General features: G+C 34.1%; 1 protein-coding gene across 10 annotated transcripts in view; it reads right to left on the bottom strand.

Moving 5' to 3' along the window:
• Nucleotides 1–25,233, bottom strand: part of DMD (dystrophin) — a 2,285,006-nt gene that overhangs the window by 758,277 nt on the left and 1,501,496 nt on the right. For all 10 annotated transcript variants that reach the window (XM_031963631.1, XM_031963630.1, XM_031963635.1 and 7 more), the window contains one exon: nucleotides 21,433–21,597. In XM_031963631.1, coding sequence (XP_031819491.1) covers nucleotides 21,433–21,597 — 165 coding nt within the window. The remainder of the gene's footprint in view (nucleotides 1–21,432; nucleotides 21,598–25,233) is intronic.

Here is a 25,233-nt window from a genome sequence, read left to right as displayed (position 1 = left end):
ACAATATGAAATGCAAATACAAAGAATACTAGGAAGAATTTCCTTATTTTGAATTAAAAACTCTTTAACTTCCAAGAATTTCTCTTATTTTTTTCCCTTTGGGGACAAGAAAAATACATTTTCTCTATATTATAGCCCTTCAAAGAGTCAAAAAGTATTAGCAGCTTCCCCTCTGCTCCCTTCCTCATAGTCTCTTTTCTTAAAGCTAAGAATCCTCAGTGCCTTTAACTGATTTTCATACGGCTGGGCAAAGAAAACTTCCTGGCAGGATGTTTGTGCCACAGATTGCTTTCAGGAATGGAATTTTCTTAACTTCAATAGCAGTATGTTTGGATTTCAGAGATGCATGATGCAAATGCATAAGGAAAAATTCTCTGAGTTACTGAATATTTTCAAGTAGAAGAATGATCGACATTTTTTTCCATGAATTGCACTGGGGAGATAGAAATCTTACTGCACATTCATTATCCACTTTCCCACAATATCATTTTCGTTGGATTTCTTCTAGTTATTTCAGTGTTTTTTTTTTAAAGACAATATAATTGTTAAGTTTGAGTATCATAAGGTAGCATTTTGGTGACTCAGTGGACAGAGTCAAGAAGACCTCATTTGAAGACTCAGGCACTATTAGCTTGGCAAGGCTGGACTTGCACTTTACTTATATTTTAACTTAATTTGCAGGAGAAGGAAATGGCAAATACTCCAATATCTTTTCCAAGAAAAGCCCATGGATAATATAGATCATGGGATCATGAAAAGTTGGACACAACTATATGTGACTCAAAGAGATAAACCACGTGGCATAGTAATGATAGGGTACTGTTTGACATCATTAGGACCTCAGTTCACTGCCTCTAACAATTACTAGCTGTGTAACCCTCCAGGAAATTCATTCTAAACCAAGAGTTTTCTATGTTAGTGAAGATAAGACCACATGAGATCAAAATGCAATCTTTAACTAGAGCTGATGGATCATTCTTAGCATAAATTGTTATATAGTTTTTAATACAGTTGATTAATTTTTTCTCATTGGTAGTATAAAATGTTTCATACATTTAGCTTTTGTTATATTATTGTTCAGGCCTTTTCTGTCATATTTATATCTAATCATTCCCTCTATCTGAATCATTTGTTTAATCCATGTCAAATTTCATAGTAATATTGATGAATAATTTTTCTAATCTATCAAAGCTATTAAGAAACTATTTCCATGAGATTTTTAATTTAATGCATTTCAATAAATATTTATTAAGTACTTAGAAGGAGCCTGAAATTATATAAGTATTAAAAATGCAAGAAAACTAAGATCTCCCTCAAGTTGCTTACATTTTGCCGTGGTTAGAAATTTCATTAAACATAATGGGATATGCAAAGTTAATGATAATATTCTTCAACTGATTTAATATTCTCAAGAAGGATTATATTAAAGATCAATAATATCTTCTAGTTCTAACTTCCAACCCCTCCTTTCAATGGGACAGTAATCTGACACTGAGTCACACTAATAATGATTCTTTTGCTTTGCAACACTTGGAAGAAATATGTCTAAATTATGTCTTTTTTCACATTACAATGCACATAGTAAGTACATTATTACCTGGGTAATCCTAACACTGAGCAAGTTACTTCACCCTGTTTGCCTCCATTCATCATCTGCAAATTGAACTGGAGAAGGAAGCAGCAAAACACTCTGGTATTGTTGCCAAGAAATCCTCAAATGGTATCATGAAAAGTAGAACATGACTGAAAACTGACTTAGCAACAAAGTCTTTTGTTTTTACTTTACAAAATGAAGTAAAAAGTAAGATTGCCAAAATGGTAAAGTCAGGAAGCTACTCCAGCTCTCCCAGTTTTCCTCAAAAACCACATGAAACCAAGCCTCTGAACAGAGTCTGATGGAATGTAAACCCTCTCCAGTTCAATATAAACTGGAAAAACTTCAAGAAAGGTCCATCTCATTGGTGTGAAAAGGGTGTTTATCTCAGGCAGATGGGCTCTGGGAAAGCTGGTGAGAGGGTCTTAATCACAGCGGATCAGCAACTAAGACCCTCAGTCCTGGCTCAGGAGAGAAGCAGATCAGTGGGACAACTTCCAGTCCCAGCTCAGAAGGCAAATTCTGAAAAACCAGGCTGGTTCCAGTAGGCAAAACTACTCCCAAATACAAGAGGGTGCTGTGCTCAAAGTCAAGGCTCAGAGCTGCATAAGAAGCATGGGACAGGGCCCCTTTACCCTAGAAGCAGAGCAATACTTTAAAAGTAAAAAAAAAGAGAAAATACCAAAAGAGAAGGAAGGAAAATGAGCAAAAACAGAAAGAACCTTGACCATAGAAAGCTACTATGATGGCAGGTCAGACCAATGCAAATTAAGAATAGGACAGAATGTCCACAGAAGAAATCTTTGTCAAAGAGTGAGATAAATAGGGCTTTATCTCAAGCTCAAGAAGAGGCTTCTTAGGGGGCAGCTAAGTGGCACAGTAGATAGAATACCAGCCCTGAATCAGGAGGATGTGAGCTCAGATACTTGAAGCTTCTTAGCTGTGTGACCTTGGAGAAGTCACTTAACTCCAACTGCCTAAAAAAAAAAAAGAAAAAAAGAGTACTTGGAAGTACTCATAAAAGACTTCAAAAGGCAAATAAGACAGAAGAAAAAAAATGAGAAAATAAATGAGAGATATGCATGAGAGTCAACACTTTGGAAAAGGATGGAAAAAATTGCCTAAAGAAAACAACTATTTAAACAGTAGAATAAACCAAATTGAAAAAGAGATAAAAAAAATTACTAGAGAAAATCACATTAAAAACTAGAACAGGGCAAGTGGAAGCTAATGAATTTGTAAGACAGCAAAAATAAGTCAAACTAAAAAAAAAATGGAAGAAAATGTAAAATTTTCATTGACAAAACTTAAACCAACCTGGAAAATAGATCCAGAAGAGATAATTTAAAAATTATTCACCTACCTGAAGGCCATGACCAAAAAAAGAGTCTGGATAGAATTCTACAAGAGGTTTTTAAGGAAAACTGCCCCAATATTCTAGAAACAGAAGGGAAATATTCCTTGAAAGAATCCATAGGTCACCTCTGGAAAGAGGTCCCACAAGGAAAATCCCAAGGGGCATTGTTGCAAAACTATAATCTCAAGAAAAAAATACTGCAAGCTGTCAGAAAAAAAAATTCAAATATCAACAAGCAACAGTCAAGATTACCCTGATCTGGCAGTTTCTACAATAAAGGATCAGAAGGCTTGAAATACAATATTCTGGAAGGTGATGGACTTGGGGTTGCAATCAAGAATTAACTACCCACTAAGATTCAGCATCATCTTTCAGGGGAGAAGATTGGAGCTTCAAGGAAGTAAGAGACTGTCAATCATTTCTATTGGAAAAAAAAACAGAACTACAATCACAGGATTCAAGAAAAGCATAGACAGGTAAACAGGGGGAAAATATATATTATTTAAAGGTTTAACATCCCTAGATGTTAAAACAATATCTGTAACTCTTGATAACTGTATCTGATTCTAGGACAAACAAAGGGGGACATCACGTGGACTGAGGATGTGAATGGACTCTGATATGATGACATCAAAAAAAAAGATTTTAAGGGGTAGAAAAATATCTCTACTGGGAAAAGAGGAAAGAGGAAATAAAATGGGATAATTAGCTCACACCAAGAGGCTCAAAAGACCTATTACAATCTAGGTGGGGAAGGGAGAGGGATGAACAGTTTCTGAAGCTTGATCTCATCAGTCTGAGCTCTAAGAGGGAATAACTTAATCATTCAGTTGGTATAGAAATTTATTTAATCATATAAAGAAGTAGGAGGAAAAAAAGGAAAGAAAAGGGAGAACCATGATAGAATGAAATATAGAAACACTAGAAAAGAGAAAGGGGGAAGGAGTGATGGAAGATAAAGTAATGGGTGGAATGGGTTAGAAAATCACTACTAAGAGAAGGGGGAAGGGTGATAGGAGATAAATTAGTAGGTGGAGTAGGTAAAAAAAAAGACAAGATAAATTCTCTGAGCCTTTTTAGCTCAATATCTATGCTCCTATGAGCTATAATCTCTATATACTCTAGTTCTACCTTGCCAAACTGCCTATTGGATACCTACATTTGATTACACACACACACACACACACACACACACACAATATCCAAGATGGTGAAGTATTCTTTGTTCTTCAGAAGGGCCATATGACATCACTATGTTGCAGTCAAGGTTGACTGTCTGTGATTGATCAGACCAATACAAGCTCAGAAGGCTTTGCCGTAGATCAAGCAAAAATAGTTCACATAAACATTTAGGGTGAAGATGTCTCTAAATTTGTGCATCTCACATTTCCTTTGAACTACTACAATTGTGCTTCACTCATAGTGTACAGTGTCTTCTTTGATAGAGGCATGCCATGTAGGGCAATCCTGTATTTCATAGTCTTATAGTCAATTCCAAAGTTCTTTAGAGAGACCTTGAGTGTGTTGTTATATTAGTTCTGCTGACCAGCATGTGAGTGCTTGCCTTCTGCATGCTTTCCTTAAAATAGTCTTTTAGGTAAATATATGTTTGACATTCAAACAACATAGGCAGTCCATCAGAGTTGTGTTCTCTGCACCAGAATTGAATGTTTGATAGTTCATCTCCAGAAAGGAACTCATTGTTCTATACCTTATCTTGCTAGGTAATCTTCAGAATCTTCCTAAAACAATCCAAATGGAAGCAATTCAGTTTCTTGGAATGGTGCTGATACACAGGTTTCAAACGCATACAGCAAAGTATATCAGCATAATGGCTCTATGGACCTTCAATTGGGTAGGCAATCTAATGCCTCTTCTGTCTCACAATTTCCTTTAGAGACTCCCATCACTGAGTTAGCTCTAGTAATGCATGCATTAATCTCATTATATATATATATATATATATTTCTATATATATATATATATGTAGTATGGTATGCCTTGGTATACCTTGGTAGTATGCTCTCTAAGGATATATATATATATATATATATATATATATATATGAAAATGAAAGAAAATGAAGAAATTTTGAATGCTTCCCACAAGTTCATTTACCTTGGTAGTATGCTCTCTAAGGATATATATATATATATATGAAAATGAAAGAAAATGAAGAAATTTTGAATGCTTCCCACAAGTTCATTTACCTTGGTAGTATGCTCTCTAAGGATATATATATATATATATCCTTAGAGAGCATACTACCAAAGTATACCAAGGCATACCATACTACATATATATATATATATATATATATATATATATATATATATATATATATAATGAGATTAATGCATGCATTACTAGAGCTAACTCAGTGATGGTAGTCTCTAAAGGAAATTGTGAGACAGAAGAGGCATTAGATTGCCTACCCAATTGAAGGTCCATAGAGCCATTATGCTGATATACTTTGCTGTATATAAGGATATATATATATATATATATATATATATATATATATATCCTTAGAGAGCATACTACCAAGGTAAATGAACTTGTGGGAAGCATTCAAAATTTCTTCATTTATTATAACTAATGGTTCTATGTATAAAAGGTGTAGCCCTGGATGGTTGAGAAGTCTATGTTTTCTTGGTGTTAACTATTGGGCCAAAATTAGCACAAGTTCCAGAGAATCAATCTGTAACTTGTTGCATATCAGTCTTAGAGGCTGTATTGAGTGTACAATAATCTGTGAACAAAAAAATCAGGCACCAACTCTCTCTCCACTTTAGTCTTGGATTGTAGTCTTTTCAAATTAAATAATTTACCATCATTGTAGTAGCTAATCTTGATGCTATTTTTGTCCTTTCTGAAGATATCTGATAGTATTGCTGAAAACATCATGCTAAAAAGCATGAGAGCAGGCAAATAGCCTTGCTTCACTTCATTGGTAACTGGGAAATTGTGAGAGCATCATCCATTATTTTGAAGCCAAGCAAACATGCCATCATGAAACTGACATACAATACTGATGAATTTTTCCAGGAAACCAAAATTTGCCATGATTTTTCACAAGTCATCATAACAATATCAAAAGCCTTTATTAGGTGGATGGATGAATGTTTTACACAGTCCTTTTTTCTGCTCCTGGCATTTCTTCTGGATATGTCTGGCAGCAAGCACCATTCAACCATTACTCAGCCCTATCTGAAGCTACACTGGCTTTTGGGGAGATGACAATCTTCCATGTGAAGTTTTAACCTGTTAAGGAGAACTGTGGCAAGAATCTTGCCAGTAATAACTAAGGGAGAAACAACTCTGTTCTATGTTTATCACAGGACAACTTATTTATAGAGATGGACAATGGATAAACCTTGAACTCCTCAGGAATACAGTTCTCTTGTTATTTAACCTGGAAAATTTTAATCAGCTTTTGTTATGAGCAGTTTACCCTCTGTCTTGTAAATTTTTGCTAGAATAGAATCTGCACCAGGCACTTTGTTACATGAAAAGAACCCAATGGCTTTCAAAACTTCTTCATCAATTGAAAAATTGGTTAGAGAGAGATTGATTTCATTCCAAGGCATATAGCCAATTACTTTCTGATGACAGTATTTTGAGAACACTATAAAAGTTTCAGCCTCTCTCTCTAGGATAATGTCCTCATCTGTAATCAATGTGTCTCTATCAGCACCAAGTAGTTGAGCTGCACGTTGGTTTTCGCCTATTTTGTCTTTAGAATATCACAAAGGTGCTTTGGATTGTTACTATCAACATAGGACTGAATTTAATCTGCTTTCTCACTGAGCCAAGAATCCTGTCTTTCTCTGAGCTTTATTTGAACTTTACTTTTGATGGAATTAAATGCTGCCATTTTAGAGATGGATGAATTAACCTGCTGGTAAACTCTATGGAGTTCTCGTTTTTCATTTAGCAGCTTCTGAATTTCCCCATAATTTTCCTCAAATCAATCTTGATTGTGAATGTTCTGGCTAGATGAATAAATACCCTGTGGTACACTATATCTTTGAAAGGTGCTTGCTCCTTTTCTGCTCCAATGTTGCTAATCTTGTGCTAGTTTTAGCTTTTCCTTCACGTTAGCAATGAACTGTTTATACCTAGAGAACTGCTCTAATCTATTGATATTAAGGTTTCTGGTAGTCATCTTGGACTTGGACTTGGACCCACCACTTTTATTAAATGCAAATATTTAGTTTGGAGAGCACAAATCTATTATAAGTTCAGCATTCTCTGTCTTACATTGCCTTTATCACTCTCACATCTTGTCTGTCTCTTCTCCTCATAATGACCTAGTCTATTAGATACCAATGTTTGTTGCAAGGGTGCATCTACAAAGTTTTACAACATTTAGATAAATGCAAGACAATATTGTGATGAAAAGACCAAGTTTTCAGGAGCAAGTGACCATTGCTATTGTTATTTCTGCTTCCATTTCTCCCAAGGATTCTCTGCCATGTCTGATAGTCTGGCATCAAAATCATCCAGAATTATAAGCTTGTCCTCTTTTAACACATTGAGAATGAGGGTCTCCTTGTCTAAATAAAAGATTTTCTTTGATTTTATCAGGGTTTATTATGGTGGGAGCATGTGCACTGGTGTGGTGTGGTACTTTCTTGCAAGCAACAATTGCATTCTTGTGAACTTGTGATTCATTCCTTTTGGGAAACATAGAAACTTTCTGACTAGATTATTTTCGATTGCAAAATTTATGCTAACTTCATTACACTTGTTCACTGTGACATCTCCAGAAAAACATGTATTCAACCGACTTCATTTGCCTTCATTTGCCAACCTTGTTTAACTCAGGGCTACTATTTGGCTATCTGATGAGTTCTCTCATAATAAGAGATGTTTGTTTTCCAGGTCTACTGGATTTCCTGTTGTCCATTAACTTTCACAAATACCATGTACCACTGATGAGTGGATCCATCCTTGAAAATGTTTTTGTACATTTTTTTTCTGTATTTCTCCTGCAGGATAGGCCTACTATAGAAATCAGGCCAGAGTTAGTTAAAGAAGACAATGTTAGGGCACTTATTCTAGCCCTTTCTTCACCCCAGAAGGTGATCAATGTGGTCCTTAAAAGGCCGCTCAGACACCTAGGGGTGGGGGACGCTGACTCTTATTGCTCCTTTTTTTGGTCAGTAGCAAGACAGTCCTATAGCTTGGATTGCCTCTGTGCGAGGTTGTGACTATGGCTTCCAGTGTATCTGTACTTCAGCACTTGCCTGTTACCATAGGACTTTGAGGTAGACAAAAATGGTAAAAACATAGACATTATTCTTTGACTCACAAATTGGATTTAATTAAGGCAGAGTTGTATGAGTCATAGGCCTCACTTTCTCAGGACTACCAGAATCAAGTGACAAGCAAACGTCAAGATGACTGGTGATGGCTTTGGAGGCAATGGATGAACCTAGCATCTTGGATGTCTAAGCAAGTTTGAAGTACTTCATGTCACATTTGGGATCATTGTTCTTATTTGTCCATTCTGCCATACAAAGTCTTTATATGCTTGGGGTACCCATTCTTTGTCTCACTGATGGGTTTAAGACCCCTTGGTTATCCTTAAACTGGTTTAGCACATCTCCCAAAATGATTTTGTGGATTGTAGCCACTACACATGCTACAATTTCTTGGAGTTACAGGTGAGAATTAGGTAAATTACGTGTATAAAAGGATGTAAAGGAGCCCTGAAATAGGCTAAGTAAGCTCTCACACCAGAGATACTAGTCTTTACTGAATACTCTTAAATCCAATACACATAAACATGTATGTACGTATATATGTGTATATATACATATATATGTACAGAAAAGTTAGAATGCACATATGACAGAGAGTTTAAAGTATTTTTATTTATTTCTAAGTTTCCACTTACAGTATTGATAAGAGTACTCCAGTGGCAGAGCTGGAGAGAGATAAACTAAGAATAGATTCTTTGCTTTATCCTTGGCCTGTATGTTGTTTTTAAGTCAATCTTTGGATAGCAGTTCATCCTTGTAACATTTTTTTTGGCTTTAACATTTATCTTTCCATGATTTGGTCTCATGAATAAAGATGTAAAGCACTCTATTCACTTTACTTCCTGATATATGACAAATTCTTCTCCCTGTGAAATGCTACAATGAGGTTTTCATGGTTTAAATTATAAATGAATAAAAAAACTAAGCAATGGATAACCATAAACCTTGTAATGACCAGATGCACATAATAAATGTACCTAATAACCGACATAATTTTAGAGAAATGAACAGAATTCTGATAATGCTTTATCTTTCTAAGAGGTAAGAGAGATTTTTTTTTAAAAAATGTGCATGATAATTCAATAGCTTTGGGTATAAGAGAATCACAGAATACAAGAATTAAAGATATCCTAGTTAAAGGCATTCATTCTATAACTGAAATAACTGAGATCCAGAAGTTAAGCTGTTAGTACCAAATCACACAGCTAATTAAAGGCAAAAAATGTCTCTTGATTCCCAATATATATTTTTCTTTTTCTCCCTGCAAGAAAACCCAAACTATAGGAAATTTGCTCCATATATTATCCAGAAAACAAAATTTGCAATCAAGGTTTGAGGTAGAGTCAATGATTCCAGTCAACTCCATGAATAGAATATTGTTTTTGTTTTTATTCTTCATCTTTTTCCTTTCTTTTCATTTTCAGGGAGCAGATATTCTTGGAAGGAAAGACTCTGAAATGATTCTAAAAAAGTTCAGGATGCCATCATAAATTAGTCTGCCATTTAAAGTACAAACTCTTTAAGCTTAACTCAGATAAGGATTGAAACAAGGCCAGAATAGTTAAATGGCATAATACATAGAATGTGGAATTTGAAATCAGAAAGCTATGAGTGGGAAGCCAGCCTTATACATTTACTAACTGTATAACTCTGGGCAGGTCACTTAAATTCTGAGTTTCAGTATCCTTATCTGAAAAATATGCTGAACTCAAAAGTCTAGAACTAAATTTGTGATCCTTTGGTCCTCCTAGCAAAAATAAATAAATAAATAAAGTTCAAAGATAGAGGAAATGTATTAGGTATTTAACAACTTTGGCTCTCTGTTTTTTTTTTTACCAAAAGAGCTTGGCACCAAGAGTTAAAGATTTTCTTTTTAGAATAAGAGAGAAAAATTCTTACTGTTAACAAGATGAATAAGAAATCTCCATATTATTAGTAAGTTCATTTCAAATCATTGTAAGAACGTGACTTTCCCCATGTAAGCCTAATCTCCATCTAAACCATGTGAACCCAATCTCCATGTGAATGACTTTCCCCATGTGAACCATGTGAACCTAATTAAGATATGATGTGACTTCTGTGAGAACTTGACCGTTCTCTCACCCATAAGAACATATGTTTTCGTTCCTTCTCTGGGGGAACTTGACCATTCCCTAACCCATAAGAATAGGTGTTTTAGCTCCTTCTCCCGTAAGAACTTGACCTATAAACTGGGAATGTACCATATGTGTTTTAGCTCCAACTACATGATTCCAGGAACTCGCCATTCCTTGAAACAGTTGCTGTTGATAAGGACTGGCCCCCTTGTCGATGCAACACTTGACTACAAACCATCTGGAGCCTTTATTGGTACTTCCATGTCTTATATGATGTTTTTATTTGGCTCAAAGCCTTCTTTGTCCTGACTCCTATAAAAGGTGGATAAAGCATTCTCTAGTTGGAGCCTTATCCACGGAGATATTCATCTGCCTGGGACCCACTTTTCCCTATCAAGTTGAAGTCTGCAGAGTGGGGCTCCCAGCCACTTCAGAGCTCCCTCGAATTGGTGATGTACTCTCTTTCCTCTATTCTAATCATAATCCTCATCATTTTTTTGTCTTTTATGCATTATTTGCTGTATTAGTTGTTATTATAAGCATTCTATTCTGTGTATTGTATAATTAAATTTTACTTTCACTTTAATTGAGTCAGAGAGCATCATTTATAGGAGCAGATCCGAACTTTTCCCTAAAATCACAGAACACAAGGATTGGAAACTGATAGCTTAGAACTCTTAAGTATCTGAAGGATGTGTTCTACAGTTGGTGTGTGAAGAGCCTATATCTCTAAATGAGCTGAAGTTTAAACTTGGGTCTAAACAAAAAGAGAGCTGCTAGAACCCATCTTCTTTTTGTCCTGAAGAGCTAACACCTCCACTGAGCACTTAGGTTGAAGCCAGATGAAACAGGATATCATGAGATGCTCCACAACAATGTCTGTAATAGAGCCATCCAGCATTAACCATAAGCTTATTGGACAGTACCTGGAAAAAAAAATACCATCCAACAGAGACACCCATTTAAAACCATTAGGGAGAAGGTACAACTGAAGATATCACAAGAAGACACTGCTAGGCTTGCAATTTTAAAGGTGTGAGATGTCACTTCAAGTCTGTGACCTATTAATATGTGTTCCCTATTTATGTGTGCCTCCATGTATATTCCAAATCTCCACATTATGTGTATTAGTGGGAAAATGTCTCTGGATTTCTAGGGGAAATAATTTATTGAAAGTAATCTTTTGCCATTTCGTTTAATAACTTTGATTTGAACTAATTTTATTCTCTTCTAGTAACATCAGAGGAGGCTCTACAGGGGTCCTCAAACTGTTTAAATAGGGGCCAGTTCTCTGTCCCTCAGACTGTTGGAGGGCCGGACTATAGTAAAAACAAAAACTTTGTTTTGTGGGCCTTTAAATAAAGAAACTTCATAGCCCTGGGTGAGGACGATAAAACCTCATCAGATGCTGCATCTGGCCTGCGGGCCATAGTTTGAGGACCCCTGCGGTCTAGAAGTATGTTTTGAGTGGATGAGAACCCACAAAATACCTGGAAGCAGTTTTTTGGATGTCCCCACATTCAAGGCAAAGGAATTACAGTACTACAAATATTGACTTTCCCAAAAGCAACGTTAACAACACTCTTTAAAGATTCTCCTGTCCGATACCACTTATTTCTCTGGATGAATATTAGTTCAAACAATTCTTCGTTAAAGTCATTCTGATATTACTCTTATGTTTTTTTTCGCCTGTCAGTCAAGTCTACTCCGAGTCATGTGATATGCAAAAGAAGTGGTTACACTGATAATACCAAATAAAGAGTTATTTGAAAACAAAAGGTAGTTTTCCTACCTTTCTCCTACTTGAATACTCAGAGAGTGATGTTATTTGTAAGAGTACAGAACATTATTTTGAGAAGCACAAAGGAATGTGTATCTTGCTACAGAGGAATATGTTCCGTACCATCACATTAAAAAGACTGGTTGAAAGAAAAGAGGACCTTTTACTCTACCAAAATGAAGATTAAGGAATACTATATATAAATAAATACTTCAGGGATTGTAATAAGGGCTTTGTTTGTACTCAGAAAGCAATAGTGAGGGTGAATGAATGGGTGAGATAACAGAAAAATAAATTTGACTTACCATAAGGAAAAATGTCTTATGTAGCAGTATCAGAAATAAAACTGATAGATTCTATTACTGGATGTTACCAAATGGAGTTTAGATGATTATTTCCTAGGGTGGTTATTTTGCTTCAACCTATATTTATGCTAATTCAAGAGTTTATGAATTTTGTTTAAAAATTATATATACATATATACATATCTGTATGCATGCATATATATGTGTGTTTATCTACATATATGTATGTATTTCAATATAATTTATGTTTTAGTTTATGTATTTAAAACTGAGGAGTCCAGAGGCTTCACCAATTTCCAAAGGAACCCCCTCCCCTCCCCTCCCACACAAACCCATGGACTGACTAGATAACTTCTAAAATCTCTTTTAATCTTAAATTTTATGAGTTTTGGGTGATGATTACTTCTCATTCCTTCATTTCTCACCTCCCACTACTCCAATTTCTGCATTGCATTTCATTGCACATTGGAAGATCCGACCATCAAAAATATACTAACAGTGTATTGAGCAAACCCAGCCAAGTTGTCAAAAAAGGTGGTTTTCATAGTGTAAGAGAGACGTACTCAAAATGATTATCTTAGAGTAGCTGTTCTTTGGCCATTATGGACAGATGCTATATACTTTCAACTTCAGTGCTGACAGTTAATCAAAGATACACATTGGGTGTTATCATCTTTTGACAGAGTTTAGTCTTTTCATTGAACTTTGACTATCAAGAATTTAAAGTTTTTGTATTTTTCCATTTATTAAATAATATATTTTGTTAACTAGAAAAAATGGCTACTGCAAATTTATTTAAATTCAAAAACATTAATAATAATAAAAATTTACTGAATGAAATAAAAATATGCCCAAACCCAATGGTGAATGCCTTTTATATAATTCCTAACAAATGGACATCCAGTCTTCACTTGAAGATATGTGGAAATTACTGCCTTTTGAGGCAGTTCATTCTATTTAACCTGAACTTTAGTTAATTATTTCTTCATAAAATCTGTTTTCTTCTTTGCAGCTTGCACCCATGATTCCTATTTCTATAATGTTTGAAGAAGCACAGAAAATCTAGCCCCCTTTTTTACTTAAAAGTCTTGAAAATACTTGAAGAGGACAATGATGTTCCCTAAAGTTTCCTGTTTTTTCCAAGTTAAATCTCAGTGTTTTCAATTGATTCTCTTACACCATGATCTCAAGACTGTTCATCATCCTGATCACTGTCCTCTAAAAAGTTTCCAGATTACCAGTGTATTTTCTAAAATGTGTTTAGAACTGAAAATGCCACACCAAATGTAATCTAACCAGGAGAAGGTATAATAGGACTATTACTTCCTTGTTTTCTCTTATCTATACTTATAAATCTTACAGCATTTCTAGTCTCTTTACAAAGGATAATTTCTCTATTTCTGCCCTTAAATCCATCAATTTTTACCTCTTCTGAGAGTTTGTCTAATTAATTATCCTTTTCTCATTTTAATATTCTCTTACTAGATCCTTCCCTACTCTCTATTTACATAATTTGGTTCTCTTTATACTTATATAAAAATAAAATAACAAAACAAAACTTTACCTTGCTATCTCCTTAAACTTCTTTCTGACATCATCTTACCATTTTACTATTAAACCATCAATAAAACAACATGAAATAGATAGTTAAATTTAATGAGGACTGGCCAATGAGTTCAATCCTTTAGAGCCTGTCTAGTATGCTTGTCTTCCATCCTATTGTAGGTCTTTATCACCTCATATTTGATCCATTTTAGCACCCTTCTGTTGATCTATTTGGTCTCTATACACTCACATTCATCTTCTAACCAGTTAAAAAGAGTGATCTTCCTAAAGTGAAAGTCTGACCATTTCATACCTCTAACATAATAAAAGCTAATAGCTTACCTCTCCTCTTTTCCCATTCAATAAACTCCAATGACTCCCCAGTGCCTCCATAGTCATATACAAAATCCTTTCATTTTAAAAGTCATTTATAAGTGGGATCCTTTCTACTTTTCCAGTTTTCCTATATTTTACTCCCCTACATTAACTTTGTATTCAAGTGACACTAGCTTCCTTCCTGTTCTTTCTGTATTTCATTTTATCTTCCAACTCCTGTATTTTCACAGGTTTTTGCCTATATATAAAATACTCTTTCCTTGCTTCTCTGACTTCCTTCAAGTCCAATATTTTTCTCTATGGCAAACTTTGGTACTTCAGTGATCCGTTGTGTTAGCAATGTAAGTATTCCATCCATTAGTGTCTCTCCCTCTCTCTCCCTTTTCTTCTTTCCCTTGTTCTCTCCCTCTTTCTCTGTCTCCCTTTCCCTCTCTTTCTCCTTCTCTCCCTTCCCCCCCTCTCTCTTTCTCTCTCTCCTTTTTCTCCTTTCCCTTCTTCCTCTCTCTCCCTCTCCCCTCTTTCATACAGACACTTGTGTATATGTGTCTATGTATGTATATACACATATATGTATACTTATACACACAGTAATAAGCACACATGTATGCATATATATGAACATATATATATATATATATATTTATTCATATACACATACACTTTCTCCTATAGCATAATCCTTGTGCTTGTCTTCTTGTAAAACCTCCACAGGAGAGTCTCTGAATAAGGTGGATATCTTTTCTTGGTTCTCTTATTCTAAAAATAAAATAAAGTAGAGGTACTATATCTGACACTGTAGTTTAATGTGTCACTCGTATTTGTCTACCAAATCATCACAATTAACTTGCTCATGAATTACCTTAGGCCAAACCAACTAAGAGATGACATTGACTTCTGAAAAGTCAATGGTAGAAATACTCTCATCTAAGTGAACTCACTAGGGGGTGCTTTATATTGCCTAGCTGCTTTGGCTTTCAATAACTATAATCATGCCTTTTGGTGATGTTCAGGGAGCATTTGCAGTTATGTGTAATTACCATTCTTACATTTCAAAGAGAAACCTGCAGGGCAGCATGTCATTTTTATTTATATACACCAGAGGAAAAATCATTATACAAGGAGGGGGGAAAAAGAAGGGTTTCAGTGGCATAAATATGAAAGGCTTCCAATCAGTGAATCTGACATTAACATTATATGATCCCCACCCATCTCGTTTTAATACGAAGTTAAGAAAGCAGTAATTAGAGTTTTATGCCAGATAAATACTAACTCCTGCTGATTGTTGGTAGTATTTAGTAAAAATTAAAAATGTAAGTTCACTTTTAAGAATTTTAAGCAATCCATAGATTGCAACATTCATCAATTAATTTCATAAATATAAAATCAGAACACTTAAAAATCTAAATTGAATGCATACTTAAAATTAAAATCTAAAGCACTGACTTCAGCATGCTGATTGATAGGTTTTTGCTATGATTACACCAAATCTTTACACTCATGATATCCTGCATTTGGATGCTCATTATTTTTGCAAGTTCCCTATCTTGATTTTCATGATGCATATCACTACATGTAATATTTCCTGAATAGGAAGTTTCAGGATTAAATTGCATCAGCATCAAGAGATGGGAGGTCAATTTTCATTTTAGGATAAACAATGTCTTTTAGGAGCAGTGAGGAAGGACTTCATAACATAACTAGCTTCATTTCATTAGCCAAACAGAAAAAGTTGAGACTGACCATAGATATCACATATTTTTTCTGACAGGTTTTCAGGGTCTGGTTAGAGAAAAATATAATGTCTCAGGCTGCCTATCATAGAGCTTCACTCCCAAAACCAAGTTTTTGAAGCAGATACTGCTTCCTCCCATCTTCTCATTAAAGTTGCCCGACTTTACATTTGGGGAAAAAAGGAGCGGGGACGGATGATAGATTTGTTTATTTTAAATTATCTATATTCTTCATGATAACCAGTTTTCAAGATTTAAAAATAATAACTTTCACTTCTCTAAATGAGAAAAAATTTTTTTGTAATTGTTTAAAACATTGTTGTGTTCTGTACACTGAAGTGATGTTTCAGGTGGTAAGGCTCAGCAAGTATACTCCAGGGCCAAGCCTCTTTAAAAAGTCCTTTGCTTAAGCAAAGAATAGAGGTAAGCTGTAAAATAACCAAAGTAAATAAAACTGCAGGACTCCTCACAGCAAAGACTTGATGCAGCATTAATTATTTATTGGAGGAAGAATAAAGCTAGAAGCTGGAGATCTTAAGCACTGCCTAAGTTCATAACTTAGTTACTCGGTCACATACTGACTAGAAGTTAGTGGTCAGGGAGTTGAGAGAGAAACTCAGGGGTTACCAGATAGAGTTTTTGTTCTTTTCTTTTTTGAACATAGAAGAAAACAGCTGGAAAATTCTATAAGTATAAATTTTAAAATTCGTGATGCTTAAAGTTGAAAAAGCCATAAAAGAAACATGTAGAAGTTTAAAGCTTTAGTACTTGAAAATAAAGATCAGGCCTCCAGAATTCTCTTTCATAGAAAAATAAGTGAATGAGGTGAAGCAACAAGAAATTATTTTACCTCTGCTCTAAAACCATTATTACACTTCTAGCTTGGATAAGATGAGGTGACTAAGTGATTGAGAATGACTATTACTCCATTCTCCAATTGAAAAATGGTCAAAGGATATGAACAGACAATTCTCAGATGAAGAAATTGAAACTATTTCTAGTCATATGAAAAGATGCTCCAAGTCATCATTAATCAGAGAAATGCAAATTAAGACAACTCTAAGATACTACTACACACCTGTCAGATTGGCTAAGATGACAGGAAAAAATAATGATGATTGTTGGAGGGGATGTGGGAAAACTGGGACATTGATGCATTGTTGGTGGAGTTGTGAACGAATCCAACCATTTTGGAGAGTAGTTTGGAACTATGCTCAAAAAGTTATCAAACTGTGCATACCCTTTGATCCAGCAGTGTTACTACTGGGATTATATCCCAAAGAGATTATAAAGAAGGGAAAGGGACCTGTATGTGCACGAATGTTTGTGGCAGCCCTTTTTGTAGTGGCTAGAAACTGGAAACTGAATGGATGTCCATCAGTTGGAGAATGGCTGAATAAATTGTGGTATATGAAAATTATGGAATATTACTGTTCTGTAAGAAATGACCAACAGGATGATTTCAGAAAGGCCTGGAGAGACTTACACGAACTGATGCTGAGTGAAATGAGCAGGACCAGGAGATCATTATATACTTCAACAACAATACTATATGATGACCAGTTCTGATGGACCAGGCCATCCTCAGCAACGAGATCAACCAAATCATTTCCAATGGAGCAGTAATGAACTGAACCAGCTATGCCCAGAAAAAGAACTCTGGGAGATGACTAAAAACCATTATATTGAATTCCTAATCCCTATATTTATGCACACCTGCATTTTTGATTTCCTTCACAAGCTAATTGTAGAATATTTCATAGTCTGATTCTTTTTGTACAGCAAAATAACGTTTTGGTCATGTATACTTATTGTGTATCTAATTTATATTTTAATATATTTAATATCTACTGGTCATCCTGCCATCTAGGGGAGGGAGTGGGGGGGTAAGAGGTGAAAAATTGGAACAAGAGGTTTGGCAATTGTTAATGCTGTAAAGTTACCCATGCATATATCCTGTAAATAAAAGGCTATTAAATAAAAAAAAAAGAGAGAGAATGACTATTACTATAAAGCAGTAATGTATCATGGGCAGTACTTTATGAAGACATGTAAGGTGAGATCCATGACTGCTTTTCAATATCTAGAGCAGACACTACATCATTTTGGAAAACTATAAAACTGTAGTTAATTAAGCATCTGGAAATAATATGGAAAAAATAAGACACTAAATGCATTGTTGGTAGAGTTGTGAACTTAACCACCATTCTGGAGAACAATTTGGAATTAAGTTTAAAGGGCAACCAAACTGTGCATATCCTTTAATCCAACAATATCACTATTAGGTTTGAATCCCAAAGAGATTATAAAAAAAGAGGAAAAGGTTCTACATGTACAAAAATATGTATAGCAGCCCTTTTCATGGTGGCAAAGTATTGGAAATCAAGATAATGCCCATTGGTGGGGGAATGGCTGAATAAGCTGTGTTATATAAATGTAATGGAATATTTTTGTGCAATAAGAAATGATGAGCAGGCAGATTTCAAGAAAACTTCGAAAGACTTGTATGAATCAATGCAAAGGAAAACATACACTATATAAGCAACACACTATGATGATCAGCTATTAATGGTTTAGCTCTTCTCAATAATACAACAGTCAAAGACAAGTACAAAGAATCCATGATTAAAAAAAAAAATTGCTTTCTACATCCAGATAAAGAATAATGGATTCTGAATGCAAAGTGAAGAATACTTTTTTCACTTTATTTTTTTATGTTTTATTTTCTTTTGATCTTTTTTTTCCACAAATATGACTAATATGGAAATGTGTTTTACACAATTGCACAGCCATAACCTATATCAAATTGCCTAACATTTTAGGAAGAGGGGAGAGGAAGGAAGGAGGAAGAAAAATCTAGAACTCAAAATTTTGTAAAAGGAATGTTTAAAATGTTTTTGACATACAATTGGGGTAAGAGTATTATTTTTAAAAAGAAAGCATAATAAATGAATTAGGAGGCACCTCATTGTCTTAGGTGTCTCCTTTGGTTTCAAATTTTGCTTCAAAAATCACTTTTTATTTTAAATATGTAAGCATAGGTATTTGTTAATGGCACATAAGCTTACAGGATGTGATTCAACTTATATATTACTTTTTACTTATATTTTAAAGTAGAAATATGACTTTGTCTTTGAGATTCAGGTAGTCATGTTTATAAAAAATGTACAAAACATGAGTCAAAAGATTTTTCATTTTATGACATAAAGCAAGATCTCAGTGTTTTGTTCTGGATTCTCTTTTCTTCTCCCTCTAAATTACATCATTAAGTGATTTCATCAATTCTCATGGAATTAATTGCCATGTCTTTGCTGATAAGAGATTCTCTCTTCTTTCTACACTGCTTCAAACTCTGCTGATTTCCAATTTAACATCTTCAACTACCTTTCAGACATCTCAAACTATTTGTCCAATAAACATCTTGAACTGTATTCCAGTAGACATATTAAACACAATATACCCCAAAACTTGAACTCATTATCTTTCCTCTAAACCTTCTTAAGTTTCTTACCATCCTCATTATACACATACATTACCAGGTCTTCTTCAACTTTTTCCACTAATGACCCTTTTCAGTTGAGAAATTTTTAATTTTTTTAAAATTTAAAGCTAAAATACAAAATATAAAATGAAAAGTAGACAAAGAAAAAAAAAACCAAAAAGAAAAACATTGTCATATGCCTAGCAGAACATAAAAGAGTATTCAAAATATATAGCAATAAATTTCCATTTCAAGAAAGTGTATAGAATAATAGAAAACATTGTATTCATAATTGTCCATCTTTATTTCCTTGTAGATTTTATTTTGTTCTCTACTATACACTTTTTACTTTATTCTACCACCTCCCCAATCAGGCTACAGTTAAGCAGATATATTTATGCATATTCATGTTATATGTATATGTATATCATATAGATTTATGTTATATGTATATTATACATATCCTTATGTATATTTTTATTCACCCATATAAACATATATGCACACATATATGAATCTATATACATACATATATATACATCTAAAATAATATTAATATGGCTGACATATAATGTATATTTCTCTCTTGGTTGAAATATTTCTTTGACCCCAAGTATACAAGTATATAATATAGATATACATATCATATACAGATCAAACATATGCTGTTTAAAAAATCAAAATTTTTCAATTCTTACATTCAGGTATAAGAATCCACATAGGGTCAAGTACCACATTTTGAGAAGCTGGGCTATAGAGAATGCAATGCCATTGTCTCAGACACTCAGACTCTCACTTTGAATTGTATTATCATCCTGAATTTTTCACTATCTTATTTCTCACCTCCCACCCCCATCCAATCTGTGGCCAATACCTATTGATTTGACCTTTGTAATATCTCTTATATATATTCCTTTCTCTGCTCTGACACTGCCACCATTCAGGCCCTCATCAAGTCTTTCCTGGATTACTGCAAGAGTCTGCTGGTGGATTTGCCTGTCTCAAGTCTCTCCTCACTGCAAAATATAAATTGATTTTTCTAAAGAAAAATCTGATTGCATCAACTCCCATCTCTGTCCCACTACTGCCCAATAAACTCTGTGATTCCTTATTGCTTCTAATATCAAATATAAAATGCTCTGTTGGCATCCAAAATTTTTCATAAGCTAGTCTCCTGTAAGAAATTCCGGTCTTCTTACACCTTATTCTCCCCCTAAAGATATTCTTTATTCCAGTGTTCTCTTGGTTGTTCTATGAACAAGACCCTCCATCTCATGGCTCCAGGCATTCTTTTCAGTTGCTTCCCATACCTGGAAATCTATCTCCCCTCCATTCCAATTACTGATCTCCCTGGCTTCCTTTAAGTTCCAATTTAAATTCCATCTTTTATTGGAAGCCTTTTCCAATTATTCTTAATTTTAGAGCCTTCCCTGTGTTAATTATTTCCTATTTATCCTTTATATTCGTTTGCAGTAGTCCTCTCTTCTCTCTTAAATTGTAAGCTCCTTGAGAGTAGAGACTGTCCTTTGCTTCCTTTTGTATCCCTATTATTTAGCACAGTACACTTACACACAGGAGATGTTAATAAATGTTTGCTGAATTGATTGACTATATTCAGTTACTAGCATTGCCACATATTGCTTATGTGGCCTTGTGGGTGAATCATCCAATCTCCCTGGGAATCATTTTTCTCAGTTATAAAATAAAGGAGTTGAAGTGGATGCCTTTTGATCTATGATGCTATTTATTACTTGAAACATTTCACTTTCCCCTACTTGATCTGAAATTCCATCATTAGAGAAATTAATAGGTTACATATTAATTTGAGGTACGTTGTCAGATTAGCTAGTTGACATGTTGAGTCCTAAGAAGATAAGATATTGAAAAAGTAAATGTCAAGAGTTTAAAAGAGAAAGGAGAAATGGAAGAGAGAATTACCTTAATATCAAAGGGCTCTGTCTGGTTTGCTTGGTTGTAAAATTCCAATTGACTCTTAATTGGGATCAACCACAATGTCAAATGATGCAACTCTTCTTCAAACTGCACAAAATTCTTTAGCAGAGCTTCAATTTCTTTCTGTTTCTCAGGTAACTCTTTAGAAATCTGAAAGGAAACAAGATTCATGGCATGAACAGCAATTTTCAATATTGCATTAAAGGTTACATAATGTATTATTAATTCAATGTAATTTATTGACTGGAAAAACACATTTCAATATTAAAGTCCTTATCAAAATATTTACCTTCTAAGTAGTCAAATTACTATTCAGCATTTTAATAGCATACATTGGAATAATATTAACATATTTTCCATGTTAGCATTTGATATTCATATATCAAACATCTTTCATTAGTCCTGTTTTAGGACAACTTCAAGGTAGATAAATACTGATCCAATTTCAGAAATTAAAAATTAAACATTGAAGGGTTCAATGAGTGGCTTTCTAGAGACAAGTTATTTGATTTTAATAAGAGAAATATAAATCTCACTCCCAAATGAATTAATTGTTACCAAAGTCTTTAAATGAAAACTAAATCTAACATTTTTCTCATGTGTTGCTAGGATAGCTACCAACTTCCACTATTTTGAAAGGACAAAGAGGTAGAAAGCGTGCATGAGGCTGAAGCCTATGTTCTCTTCCATCTCTTTATGAAAATCATAGATAATTCAGGATTAGAAACACAAAAGAGTGGGAGAAGGTAAACACAGGCTAACTTAGAGATAAATAACATAGCAGTTATCTCAGACTTCTCAAATAAATAAATCCTTTCCCTCCCCATAGTGTATTTAAATAAATATGATATATACTTATAAAAATCAATTAAAATCCATAGTGCAACAAACATACAAACAGTTTTATTTAACTAATAACTATTTTAATAACTCCATTATGTAGCAAAATCCATTAATACCCTTTATTCCTGCTGAGTCTCTCTGTGATACCTACAGAAATTGAACAGTTACTTAATTGGCCACAATAGCTTCAAGGTTGGAAATGTGTGTCTTTAAGTGTTGGGATTATGTCAGGATTTAACTTCAAGCTTATTCTACCTCTGGACACACAAATAAGATCTCCAAGATAGTGAATAGCAACAACGTTTTAAATTTGGTTATATTCAGGGTGTGATGGATTAGTAGAGGGCACATTTTATGGTAAAATAAAAGGAAAGGGGGAAAATGGCACAAGGAACTATTATGTTACTTTCAAGTTGTATGTCTACATACATATGCGTATGCATATATATAGTGTCTGGGCTAGCTCTCTGGAGGATTTCTGGACAGCCTTGGTCTTAGGTAGAGAAGTGATGAAGGCAGGAGAGCCACCATGAGTTTGATTAAGGATGGAGTCTGAAGTCTGGAGTCTTCTCTGTGTCTGTGTCTGTGTCTGAGTTTCTGATTCTGAGCTTGAGCACACACACTCCCCTCTCCAGTCCTCTCAGCCTTTAAATACTTTAGTATGATTACATCACCACATCACACTAAGTATATGCTAACTAGAGAACCATTATCTCATCAATCACACTGAGTAAACACCCTGCTATAAGTATTCTTGCTTCAAGTAGAACACAGGTGGTCATACCCTCCTTGACTTCTCAGGAAAAGGTGTAAACACCAAGGGAAATGGGGAACCAAATCAGATAATGTCAGTGAGTTCCCTCTAGGCTAAAGGGTCTTATACCTTACTCAGAGTTTCCCCACTATCTGCAGCCCTCTACAATATATATGCATAAGCATATGTTTATATTTCTGTATATAGTTATATTTGTATACATGTATATTTTATGTGTATATTTATGTATAAATTCATATATACACAAACATAGTTGGATGGCACAGTAGATAGAATACAGGATCTGGAATCAGGAAAATTCATCTTTGGGAATTCAAATATGGCTTCAGACAACTCCTAGCTATATGGCCCTGGGAAAGTCACAACCTCTTTGCCTCAGTTTCCTTATCTGTAAAAGAGTTGGAGGTGAAAATGGCAAACTATTCCAACATCTTTGCCAAGAAAATTCTTGGGGTAATAGAGAGGAGCCTGAAATGTTGGCTAAAAGTCTAGGTTGTGGTCATATTCCTGTCACATGTTAACTATGAAACCAGAGAGGTTAGTAAGCCTACCTGAGTTTATGGCTGACTAATGTAGATAGGATATAATTTCTGTACTATTCACTTCAGAGGATGGTTGTAGGTAAATTATTTTGTAAAGTTTAAAGAGTTCCATAAGTGTAAGTTTTTGTTATCACTACTTATAGCAATAATAACCTTATTTCTCCCAATTGTTAAATAGATGAAGCTAACCTAATTTTTTATTAGAATACTTTCTATTACACTATTTATTAAGATATTAGAGCTCCATCTTCTAAAAATAAAGTGCTATTGGCTAGAAATATATTGACTAGAAATAAATGACTTTTCAGTTCTATAAAATGAAGCTAGAAATCTGTCTATAGAGGATCACTAAAACTTCCCTTCTGATTTTTCAATAAAAGTTCAGAAAGTTGTATTAAATAAAAAGACAGAAATAATTAAGATGGCCAATTTTTTTTCTCCCAAACTTTTATTTATGTCTAAATGTATTCTTGGAATTGAGGAACAACGTTTTGTATCTTCTATGCCAGATATGAGTCACCATCACCAAAATTCACTAAACAAACAAAAGAGAGAGTAAAAAAAATGATAACTGAATAAACAGAAGCTTTTTGGAGTACTTGGAATAGGTAAGTAATTTCTATGACTAGACATATAATACTAATTGGCATTTTCAAATAAGTAACCATTTAAAAAGACCTCTTTGATCACTATGGCTAAAGTTGAGATTTTAAAAGGAAACCTGACCTTGCAATAGCAGCAGATGACAGCATACTAATAAACACACTAAAAATGTAAATTTCTTTTTAAGTTAGACAACATTAATGAAATACTACTATCTTTCCTTCTTAGTCCACAGTGATAGTGATAAATTTCACCATTCTAATCTCTAATGATGAATCATTTATAGGAGACAATATATCTAAAGTCATTAGAAAGAAAAACTCTGATGGTTTCCATGACAACAACACTCAGTTGGAGGTGGAGAAATTGAGACCTCCTGACACATAACTACACTGTTTCTTTCCTATAATGGTCCATTGGAAATAGATGGATTGTTCAATACAGCTCAAGGGGAAAGATAACATGTGCAAGTGATTTATTATGCTGAATAACAAGTTTTTATTTAAACCTTTTAGTTGAACATGTCCTTAAATAATTTGATTTGAAATTTTTACTTCAAATTTCTATTCACATGCAATGATACATATAAAGTTGACTTCTAAAGCAACTTTCCTACCATCTAATCCTATTAAATATAACAAAGCCATTTCCACTTAGAATACAGCCTGTAAACCTCACCTCCTCAAAAAAAAAAAAAAAAAATACTTCATGGTGAGGATAAACAATTCAAAATCATTCAATTCCCTTAAGTCTAAATTCAATATCCAACCAAACCTTGGTCTAATTACATCAAGATTCACTCCATTATTCTTGAAATTTTTGAGTTTTAATTATAAACCTCCAGTAGTTTTAATATTAGTATAAATAGAACATTTTGTTTAGAAAAAATAGGTAATATGAGTTTCATGGCTGGTTCCTCCTTCTCTCACCTCTTTTATACATACATACACACACACACACACACATATCTCAAGTAAGGTAAAGTAAGGAAGGTAGTTTATGAAACAAAATATAAATATTAAA

The sequence above is a fragment of the Sarcophilus harrisii genome, chromosome 3 (assembly GCF_902635505.1).
Source record: "Sarcophilus harrisii chromosome 3, mSarHar1.11, whole genome shotgun sequence".
NCBI lineage: Eukaryota > Metazoa > Chordata > Mammalia > Dasyuromorphia > Dasyuridae > Sarcophilus > Sarcophilus harrisii.
Note: the sequence above shows the minus strand (reverse complement) of the source record. Positions and strands in the feature narration are given on the sequence as shown.